Source organism: Mesitornis unicolor, unplaced genomic scaffold, assembly GCF_000695765.1.
Source record: "Mesitornis unicolor isolate BGI_N332 unplaced genomic scaffold, ASM69576v1 scaffold15453, whole genome shotgun sequence".
NCBI classification, from domain to species: domain Eukaryota; kingdom Metazoa; phylum Chordata; class Aves; order Mesitornithiformes; family Mesitornithidae; genus Mesitornis; species Mesitornis unicolor.
The window spans coordinates 22,404-34,306 of record NW_010176855.1 but is presented as its reverse complement, the minus strand read 5'-3'; the positions used below and the strand labels follow the sequence as shown (position 1 = coordinate 34,306).

General features: G+C 37.2%; 1 protein-coding gene across 1 annotated transcript; it reads left to right on the top strand.

The window, feature by feature from the left end:
- Positions 1-1,171: 1,171 nt before the first annotated feature.
- GOLPH3 (golgi phosphoprotein 3 (coat-protein)) lies at positions 1,172-11,685 on the top strand (the record flags this gene model as incomplete). The annotated part of the gene is made up of 3 exons (XM_010181862.1): positions 1,172-1,303; positions 7,114-7,228; positions 10,453-11,685. Coding segments are annotated over 3 exons (672 nt in total), but the record flags the coding sequence as incomplete, so codon positions are not given.
- Positions 11,686-11,903: the final 218 nt, after the last annotated feature.

Below are 11,903 nucleotides of genomic sequence, written 5' to 3'. Positions count from 1 at the left end.
TTGAATTTAAGGTATTTAATTGAGTGGAATTGATTGAAGCTAGGTTTTTTTTACTGGTTAGGATAAATTTTATGAAAGGGAGTGCTCTCTTTTTTCCTTTTTTCCCCCCTCTTTTTTATAGCATGTTTCTCTAAAGTATCTCAAAGTCAGTATTTTTCAAAGATGCATCACTAGAGGAATTTTGGAAGGCTTTTTTGGATCATACGAAGTGTTTCTGCAGTCCTTTCTGAAAAGACAAAACATTTTTCAGAGATATTTTGGTTTGCGTTAGATACTTAAAAAATATGCGAGAACTGTGTTGGCTACTCTGTAGGTAAAATAGAAACCTTTTTGTAAGATTTTTTTGGTCATAATAGTTGAACAATCAGTGGAGTACCAAAGTCAATACATGTATTTCTAGATAGTGAGTAAATGTATTGGGTCAAGTACACTGTTTTGCCTTCTAAGCAGAGAGCTGTGGATGCAAGAATGTTGATGGAGCAGCATGGTGGATGTGGTGTGGTTCATAGAATAAATGTGGTTTACAGTTTTGCAGTGTGTGTAAGAACAGTATGGATCAGGCTTTAAGAATACATGTTTTCAAAGGATTTAAATGACAGAATACTAGCTGTTCCAAATATTTGATTTAAAGTTGCTGTCTTTGCTTTACTGTATTCAAGTTAAAAAAAGATCTGTGTTGTGGTTTGTGCTGAAAGTCACATTTCTGTTTCCAGTACACACTGTATTTTGCTTAATATCAATTTTCAGGTTATTATTACTTCATCAGTGCCGTTACTTATGGATGTAAAATCACATTGATGTTTCTCAGAAAACTCAGATAAACCTGTCTGATGTCAGTAATGCCAAATGCTTGAGGTCTTTAAAATGTAGTAAGTTTATTTTGACTATGTGTAAACTCCACTCTATATTTTGCAGTTCTTGGTATCTTCCTCTTTCATTTTGCATCACTTTTGTGCAGTTTTCCTCTCCTGAAAGAGCAGAGACTGAATGTCAAAGCTAAAGGGGATGAGTCTGTTTCCCTTTTATGTTTTCAGTACAGGAATGGTAGTTGACTAGTGATGCTACTTCAAAAGAGCATGAAAGCAGCACTGCTTAGAGAACGCAGTAAGCCTCTTTTACTATTTGCCTTCAGGTGGAATGGAGATATCTTACTGCCTTTCATTCTTTACAGGGTTACACATCGTTCTGGAATGATTGCATCTCCTCAGGATTGCGAGGCTGCATGTTAATTGAATTGGCATTGCGAGGGCGTCTTCAGCTAGAGGCTTGTGGAATGAGGCGCAAAAGTCTATTAACGAGAAAGGTAAGTGGAGGAAAATGGTCACACTTACTTTTATATTGTGCTCCAGGCAGTACAGTAGCTATAAATTACAAGTGGTTCTAAGAAAAGGACCTTTTTTTGAGTTTACCTGGGGATAGGGATTCTGAGTTATGACCTAAGTTATATGCACAGAATTAAGTATTCTAAATGGTGAGCTGAAGTGCCTTGGAATATCTTCTGTACTTTTTCTCTGCTCCTGTTTGTTCTCTTGGTGCGTTCCTGCTGCTGTTGGGAACCTTGCGGACTGACAGCCTGCCAAACGTATCCTGCAAGCCGCCAGTTTAATTCTGGTGTGCGGAGTGCTGTGGTTGTGCTTACAATGCTTGAGAAGAAAACCAGCCTTGTATCTTGGGGCCCTGAGAACACACAACCGTATCTAGTTTAAGTATGTGACCAGTATGTTGAATTTGTTGTACTATCTGACCTTTAAGATGGGCCCATTTTTAAGGTCCTGTATTGAATTAAGCTGAAGATTTGAGGTCTTAATTTATTACTTTTGCCACTGGATATTTCCTTAGTAAAAATGTGAAAAGTCAGTCACACTGTTTGAAGAATTTTTACTTCATGAGCATGAGAGGATACTTGTAAAATCAGCTTATTGGAAACGTGGTCAAATGTTGTCTGACCTCCACGAATAAATTATTTTTATGTCACATTTTGCTGTCAATATTATCTTTTGCGGAATATTTTAAAGGAAAGCTTATGAATTCCCCAACCTTCTCCCAGCTTACTCCACTTTTAAAGAACTGAACCTCTGTTCAGACAAACTCTTACTTCTTTTAGCTTCATTTAAGTATGTTCAGCATTGATTAGTTTGCATATTTTTTTTTTCCTCTAAAGCTTTTGGCTCCTTAGACATTCAGGAATGTTCTCCAGCAGTTATTTTCGTTCTGTGCAAAACTTTTTAGCTCCATCTACCTGAAATTTTAACTAGGGATTTTCTTAGGAAAATGGAAAAATAACCTGCACATATCTTCAGTAAAGAATATGAGCAAAATTACTTCTTGTTTTTTTGGTGGTTGTTGTTTGTTTGGATTTTTTGTGTTAAATTTTATCATGCAGTTTTGTGGGTGAGTTGGTGTATTTTTTCTTTCTTCTCCCAGTTGCTTTGTTTAAGGAGATCTAAAAGCTACCCAGTATTAAAGGTTTTGTTCTTTCTGCTGTTGTAAGGCAATTGAGAGATTTCTTTTTGCAGGTAGGAGGGTTCTAGGTAAAAGGCTTTAATTTAAAGTTCAAATAAAGATTGGTTTCTGCTTAAGTAATTTCTTGCAAATAATATCCCTAACTGTTGATACATGTAGGGTTTCTTCTCTTCCTGTACCACCTCTCTCAATATAGAAATCACTGCCATGAATAATTTGTACCTTATTTGAAGTTTTGCATTATCACCAAATTTGTCTTGTTTATGTATTAGCTAGAATTGTCTCAGCTCTACCAAAGTGTTCTCCTTGTCCTCCTCTTGTGGCTTGTGCTCCCCTTGCCCTCAGCTGTGAACGAAATACTGTGCTTAGTGAGTGGAGTGCGCTGTCTAGTTGCATACAAGATTGTGATTCAGTGGCAATATTGTTATAGCTTCTGCCTCTCAGGCTAGCCCTTCTTCCTCCTCGCCCCAAGTTTATAATCAGATTTTGTGGGAAGGTAAAATCTCCTTAAAACTCGAAGCTTTGCTTTGTGAATCAAAACCCTGTATATTTGAGCCATGGTCTGAAGGGAGGAGTTAAGGCTTCAGGCACTTGAGCGTTTGTTGCTGCTGAGAAGGGTAGTCCCATCTTTGTGAAGAGGCTTATCAGTCTCTCTTGGGTTATTACTAGCCTTTGTGCAGCCTTGTCAGGTAACCCCTGTGGGTCAAAACTAATTCACTTCTTTGATCAGTTTAGGTTTTATTTCAGTGACTTTCTTCATCTTGTCATCAAGTGGGGCACAAGTGAGGCTGCTGGCACAAGCAGTAAGGTGAGAACAAAAAGAGGATAGAACTAGTTCTTTGGGCAGTAGTATGGATTTATAACCAGCTAACTGTGGCCTTGGTCATACAGCTGACTTTAAAGATTGCAAGCTACAATGATTTCTACTTCAAGCTTTAAATCAGGTGGATCTTTGCTGATAATTTTTTGTAGTTTGCAAAACAGAACTTCAGAACGGGTCAAGATGCATTAAATCCATGGTTGAATGTCATAGAGAGACAAATGAGACTGAGAAGCTAGCAGATAAGGACTTGATGGACCTTAGCAAAACTCTGAAAGTCAGTATGACCTGTTTTACATTGCAATGTCCTCATAAATTTGGCCTAAGAATATGTAATCATTGCATCGTTTTGAACTTCTATCTACTGGTATCAATTTTGGAACAAATAAATGAATGTTGAGGTTTATATATAAATAAAATAATTTGTAAGAATAGTGGTTATTGAAGATAGAAAATTGTACTCTATACTGCCTTATTGCTTCAGAAAACAAACCAAATCATCAGAGTGCTTAAAAACAAAAGAAATCCAAACAAATCCTTTGTGGATTAACTTCAGTATTTTATGGCTGACAGTTCTGAGTGATTCATGCATGAGTGAATTTTTGTGTTAAACCTGAGTGATGAAGTTTACTTAAAAATAGCACAAGAGGTACTTAATCTTCAGCATTGCTCAATTGCAAAGCAGCATTGTGGAAAATTTGAATTAAATATTCTGTATAATTTAAATTTCCTCTGCAGTTTGATACAAGGCAGATACAGTACTTGATAAATCACTGAAAAATTGGAATAAAGATTTTTTGCAATAAGGCTAAGGACCATTATCTGTGAAGAACCAGGATCTTAGTTTCTTCCTCTACCTTAGCCCATCTATTAAAGAGAAAACAAAAAAAGTCCCCTTGTATGCTTAATCTTTGGTGATGATTCAGTTCACAAGATCCCCAGCCGACTTGATTTCCCACTCCTCTTGTGCTGTTATGACTCTGAAGAGAGTCAGCCAGGAAGCATTCATCGATAAATCTTTACTCAAGAGAGAGAAGATCCACAAAGATAAAAGAGTGGTGGCTGGACTTCTGCTGTTGCCAGTTTTCGTGTGCTGGGAAGGGGAGTGAGAGAGAAAAACCATGTAAGTGTGAACCAAAATACTTGAGGGGGAGGACGGTCAGAAGAATCTGTGAAGTGAATATTCAGTGCAGCAGAGAAGTGAGAAGAAGTGGTGCTGTATGCCTGACTGCAGAACACAGTAAACTTGGAAACAAAACCTCTGTGCAAGAGCTTATGGAGTGCTGACTGAGTTGAATGGGGAAGTCTATGCCACTTAGAGTTCTTTCCCCTAAATGCCTATGTGTTTAGGCTTGTACTGTCATGGTGCATTATATTCAGGCTAGCTCCTTAAACTTCTTTGCAATGGTAGAAAAAAGTATCTTAACCCCCAAAAAGCAAGGAAAGCTGTTTTCTAAACTTTAAAACACCCACCTCGTATCCTAGACTTAAAAGCATTTTTTAATCTCTTTAGTGAGGTTTGTTTTGTGTGTGGTTTTTTTTATAATAAATCAGGTCAGAAAGATGACTTCACATCTTACCTGTTGAAGTGAGATGGTAAGTAGTAGGATACCAACTACACCAGGCAGGTTTCTGTGAAACTAATCTTATGGGACACTTCAAAGGAACTGAAATACTGCTGGAGTGTCAGTTTTTATTAAAAAGAAGGCAAGATAAATAAGTTGGGTGTTTTTAGGCTAATTATTAAAGGAATATCTGAAAGGTGGCTATTAATAGCTGCAGTCTAGCAGTTTAAAAACCCAATTTGAAGTATTCTCTTGTATAATTAAAGAACAAACTTCTAAAAATTTGAAATCTGGATATAAAACTGGAAAGTATGTAATATCATTGTATGTGTTTAGTAGAGGTTTTGAGTGATGCTGTGGTGCAAGCTTGAAAATCAGAAGGGTAAATATGCATTGTTGTGTGTTTAGTTTCAAATAGAGATTGTCTGGATTAAAATGCAGTTGTGTTTTTAAAACCAAATGTCTGAAATTTATGACTGGAGTGATCTCCAGCTCTCAAAAATGGAGACTTGGACAGTATCTCAAGAAATCATTCAATCTTGGTGCAGTAACTGATAATGAAGTTTCTCTGGTCCCTCTTTGGCAGGTGTTTAGTTCTAAACTTCTCCACTGACTGCAGTACATCATCTCCCTGGGTGTTTAATTTGCCTGTTAAAGTTTTTGGCAATATATCCTGCATCTTCTCTGTTTCCAGAAGAAGTTGGTATCTTTGCTTTGTAAAAATATCTTACGTGCTTTCTTTTTAGGTCTCAGCAAGCTTTGTTATTTTTAGCTTGGCATTGTGGACTGGTTCATTCTTGCTGATTTTATTAAAAATCTTAGTTTCTGTTGCTTTGTATGTACCATCTAAATTGGGAATAGTATTCCAGCTATGACATCTTCAGTATTCATGAAGATCTCTCCAGCAATTTTCCTCTTCATTTCATCTCATTGATTTTGTACACAGCTCCAGTTTGGGATCATCTTACCAATATTGAAATTGTTTTAGCACTGCAACTCCTTTCAGTGTCATCTACAGACACAGACCCTGTGAAAATATACTGTACTCCTTTACTGTTTGTAGTGAGGATTATTACAGAACAGAACTAAGCCTGGGTCGTATTTCAATAGGACACTTACAAGCTTGTCCAGGACACTATTCTGATTACTGTGAAGCTTTACGAAAAGAGCTGTCTCTTGCTTCTTCTCTTGTATATGTGGAATTGTGTGGATGTGTTAGTTTATCTGTCAGTTGCTGGTTATCTTTTTACATGATGCTTATAAAGTGCTAGCTTGTAAAACTATATTTAAATTACCAGATTTAGTTCTTATTTTCATAAATAGCTTTGAAACTGTAGTAATTCTTCTTTTTCTGAAGAAAGGTAGATTTTGTTGTTGTTATTTTTCCGTTCAAACATACCGACTTTGGCTACTTTAATCTGTATGTTTTCATTGATGCTTTTGTTTTTCTAACCAGGAAAAAAAAAGTATTTTTACATGGTTTATATAACTATTTATACTGTAGTAGAAGTAGAAGTTACTCAAATGTTTAAATTTTATTATGTTACTGTCAATGATTTTTTTGCTATTCTCCTGTGCTCACTTGAGGGAAGAGCTCAAGTAATTTTAGAAGTTATTAAATAAAAAACTTATATTGACTTTATTATTGCATATTAAGTGGTTTATCAATACATACATGTTTTGCCTAATACGTGTGGAATGCAGTGTTGTTGGTTAGTTCTTCAGAGCTGTAAAACGTAACAAATGTTGCCTTGAACATAGTTTTACCCATGAGTGTACGGAAGAAGAAATTTTCCTGCATTTTCAGTTTCACATGGCCTAATTGTTTAACTGCAGTATTTTGAAAAACTTGACTTGAAGCAGTAAAATAGACTGCCATCAGAGAGTAATTTAACCTTGTAGCATACTTTGTTCTGGGGAGGAAGCAAAGGATCTGGTCAGGTTAGTGGATTATCTTCCTTTAAAAATTAGGTATTAAGCATGTTAGTAATACTATGGTTTTACTCGGGGCCAATTTAAGTTATAGGTGACCTAACACTTAACATAGGTTTGTAATTAGAATCCTAGGGTTTTTTGTTATGTTTTGGGATGTTTTATTTTTAACAATTAGATGCTTTTTAAACTTACATGTTGTTAGAGATGGTTCCTTATTTTTTTTAAATCTCCCTGGTTTTACTAACAAGTAGGTTTTACCAGTTTTTATTGGTGGATGTTTACGGTATATAAATTAAGTCAAAATACTCACTGTGTTTTATTCTGTCCTAGGTGATTTGCAAGTCGGATGCTCCTACAGGGGATGTTCTGCTTGATGAAGCTCTGAAACACATAAAAGAGACCCAGCCTCCTGAAACAGTACAAAATTGGATTGAACTGCTTAGTGGTAAGCCTCGGACAGAATGTGTTTGCTTTTTCCTCCCAATAAAGCTAATTATCTGGCATCACTAGAGATTATACTGTAAGGTTTTGTGGGAGAAAGTATGCAAAAAAGTTAATTAGTCTGTCCTCTAGGGTAGTCTCTTGTTGATTGTAGCCTTTAATCAAGTATAAGTAACTGTTGCTTTTGACTTAACTTGGTACAGAAAGGATCTAGATGTGCCTTCTGCTGACTCTGAAGTAAAACAGGACTGTGCCCTGGAGATATAACTGCCTCTCTCTGTAATTGGAAATGAGGATTAGTGGAAGTTGGAGTATAGGTGTATTAATTCAGCATTCAGATCTTTTGGTAAAGAGAAGGGAGATAAGGAGCTCACCGCTTAGATGTGAAAACTGAGTATGATTTGGCCATTAATTATAAAGAAACAATAAACTGCCAGGAGTTTATGTAATAAGTATTTTCAAATATTGGGTACTTCTCATTCAAAACAAAGTCTTCAAGATGAGTACTTTGCACATAGATCTTCTTGTAAGTTGCTGCCAAAAAAATGACATGTCAGTTAGATGTCATCTTTACAATTGCGGTTAACATTTTCATGTACCTTGCTGGCAGTTGTATCCCCAAGATGCATAAATTAAACTGAAAGTAGCAATTACCATCTTTTAACATGTAGTGCTTTTATTTTGGGCTGGTTTTGATTTTGTTTTTTTTCTGTAGCCAGAATTCATCACCAGGTTTTCTCTGTTTTTACAAAACATGCAAAATGCAACTTCCTTGGAATGGATGAGAGCTGTACGTCTGTTGTGCAAACAGTGCAGAGGAAAAAGCCCACTGTTCTATCAACAACATGACTGGGAGGAAGGGGCTAATGAGTTGAAGTTGTCTGTGTCAATATGTGGTACTTGTAAGATGAGATAAGTAGGAGTTTCAAAAATGACCAAAATATCTCCAACTTTCTCTGCCATCATCTTGTTTTCCTTATGTTCTTCCCTGTACCACCTTAAACAGCCTTCTTTGCACATCAGTTCATGTTCCTGTCCTTGCCATCCCTCCCCTCTTGCTCTTTGGCTGTCAGGCAGAGTGTGGAGAGAGAAGAAAGCGGTCCTGATCAGTCGGAGGCATGGCTGCTGCATAGCCTTGCAGCCCAATTCTTGCTCGGCTCTCCTTCACTCTTACAGCCCACAAAACCAATTCATTTATCTTGTCTCAAATACATCATTTGTGCTGACATTTTACCTTCTCTCCCAGTGCAGAGCACGTGAAATTAGTACTGATTAAAAAAGGGTCAATTAATGACTGAAAGTGTTGTAGATTTTCTTTGAGCTAAGCTAAGAGTTTCTTGACCCTGCTGAGCTTTGGCTCTGGAAAGATAGTTATCATTAGTGCTGTGGCTAAGACTTGGATCAATCATTTTTCCTTACATACGATTATTAATTACTAGTTCTGGGATGGCATTAGGGTTCTTTGCATTTCCCATGTTTCAAAGGACTACACTTTGAAGTAAAATATTACAGTCTTTTGTTTGGGCCTTTCTTATAAACTCTTAGAATTTTGCTTTATGGCCTGATCCTGGAAAAATAATTACTCTGTCATAATTACTCTGTCTGTAATTATCAGCAATGCAAAAAATGCTGCTTGAAGTTAGAGTACATATGAGTTCAAATATTTGAATAATGGAAGTATTTATATGGATGTGTAAGGTGATGTTTATCAGTCTGATCTTGTTTATAGGAAGGCCTCTAAGGAAAGCAAGTGTAGAGAATACAGAAGTTTGGGTCAAAATGTCAGATTTTCCTGTAGATGTAAGAGACATCTGTATTTGGACAAGCAAGTGTCTGTAATTTAGGAGGTTGGTCACAAGGTGTCACCACAGTACTGATTTTTATTACTGTATAGCCACAGCCACCTAACAAATGTAGAAAGATCCAGGGAATAGCCTTTGCCTTGCAATACACTGTAAGGAAACCACTTCTTGCGTGCGCATGCGATTTCATTCATGGTCAGGCTGGGGAATCACATTCAGAGAGGTTTGGGACCTATGGGGACTTGTGTAGTCTAGGCCTGGGTATGTTCTCTGCCTTTCACTATGCAGTTGGTGTCACCTCATTTGTTTACTTAATTTGAGTTGGATGCAGTGGATGTCACCTTCCATTCCAGTGGGAGAAACCTTGAAGTAATTTGTGGTGGTTATTATTATTATTATTATTATTATTATTATTATTGGTTAACCAGTGAATTTTTTAAAAGCTTTCTGATACAGAAACAAATTGATACAGAAATTTTCATATAATTTATAGAAAATCCCCATCTGTATAAGAAATACTTCATGCTGTTTCCTCCCTTGCCTCTTAAAATGTATACTTTTTTTTTTAATCAGGAAGGAATTTAAATACTTATGATAAATGCTTAGATAGACTGGACCTAAAATTTTTAGCCTGTTAAATAAACTTTTAAGCAAAGGTGAGTTTCTCAGTGCTTAACAATTTTAGCTTTATCAGTAGCCTATGATGCTGACTTTGTGCTTTTTAAATTTCTTCTTCAGTGCATGCACAGTCACACACTCTGAAGGGCCAAATACTCCTGCCTTAGCAGAAAGCATTAGAAAAAACTTTCCTAGAAACATTAAAGCCCCTGCCCAACATATGCTCCTGTGTACACGCTCGCCCCATGCTCACAGTCACTGTTTGACCTGGTGGAGGCAGGAAGGGAGAGAAGAATTAAAACCTGAAGAAACAGAGAAACATAGAGTAGGTGTGCATTAGCTTGTCTTTGCGGCAGAAAGAAACTCACTCACACTTCCAGTCTCTGAAATGGTAAAAGGCTGGAAGCAGACCAATGCACAAGATTGGAGGAGATGCTTATTTTTATTATTGAAAGTAAACTCTTGTTGTGACTGGTTTGGTTTTCGTATATTTTTTTTATTCTTCAGTGCAAGACTGCTTATTGTCATATCCTTAATCAAGACACAGCTTAGCTAGCATTTTGTCCAAACTTTAAACACACACTGAAGCTCCTCAAAGGAGGCTCTCATGGTCTCTGTCTCTATACCTCTATCTGCGTAGGTCAAAGATCAGAGAAATGCTGACATTAGCACAATATTGTAATGTCGTAGTCAGCTGTATGAATTTGACAGCTCATTCTGCACCATGGGGGTGGGGAGAGGGAGAGTCACTGTAATTGTGCAGCCTAAGCTTTGCCTGACTGTTGGGTGTTTTTGCTTGCTTTTTCAGGTGAAACATGGAACCCATTGAAGTTGCACTACCAACTACGAAATGTTCGTGAACGCTTAGCAAAAAATCTAGTGGAAAAAGGTGTATTGACAACAGAGAAACAGAACTTCCTTCTTTTTGACATGACCACGCACCCTCTCACCAACAACAATATCAAACAGCGCCTCATCAAGAAAGTTCAAGAAGCGGTCCTTGACAAATGGGTTAATGACCCTCACCGCATGGACAAGCGCTTGCTGGCACTTGTTTATTTAGCCCATGCTTCAGATGTTCTGGAGAACGCTTTTGCCCCCCTTTTGGATGAGCAGTATGATTTAGCCACAAAAAGAGTGCGGCAGCTTCTGGATTTAGACCCTGAGGTTGAATGTATGAAAGCCAACACAAATGAGGTTCTGTGGGCTGTTGTAGCAGCTTTCACAAAATAACTGCATTCAGACTGAAGTGTTCTCTCTTCTTTCATGTAAACCAGTTGTTTCTCTTCTATTGACTATTCATGTCTTCTGTAATTTGTACCTTCTCACATGATGAATCGGCTCTTGTTTAATGGGAATTTTAAGTGGTGTATTCCCTCCTCTGTGTATCTGTATACAGGATTCTGCTGGTACAAGAGACCTTCCTATTTTAAAACAACAGAGAAAGGTTTAACTGCCATATTGGCATTCCATTTCCTGTTCAGTTTGAGTTATCTGAAATACTTCGTTTAATCTATTTTTCATCGTATTGTTATTGAAGTGGTTTAACATGGAAGGCACCTCAAGAAGGAAATGTGAATGCAGTTGGATCACTAGTCTCAGCTGACACAAATGTGTGCATGCATCAATACTTCTGCAGAACCATTCGTAACAGATTTAAAAGGGCCTTTTATCACCAAAGCTCCATGTTGAAGTGTCTGTCAGGACATTTTATACACAGATGTTGTTTCATTATATCTAACAAAATTACCTTAAAAGCAGAAATGCCATTAAGCAGCTTTGTCAATAGTTCCTGTAAAATGCCCCATAAACTTTACTTTTCTTGCCAGTCTTTGTGTACTTATATTTTCATTAGAACAATAGTTGAGTCATAAGGCTAGTATAGAAAGGTCCAATTGTTTCATAAACCAGTTTTGGGATGGGATACATTCCATTATACTGTATATATCGTTCAAATTGTATATTAACAACTGCCCCATCTTAGTATTTTGCAAGATCTACTTAGTTGTACACCTGGTACCCCTTACTTGCTGTCAGCCATTGCCATTCAGGGGAAAGAAAGGCTTCCTGTAAAGAGCATGTATGTGAAAGCTGTATGTTTCCAGTGTCTACAGAGCTAGAAATCCAGGTATGCTCAGTCTATGCATTGCCTTTGATAATTAGTGTACGAAAGAGACCACTTCCTATCATTGTTTGTACTTTCGTTTCCCCCTCCTTCTGTATGGAAGAGGCTCATGACCAGTACAGTTCTTGAGTGCA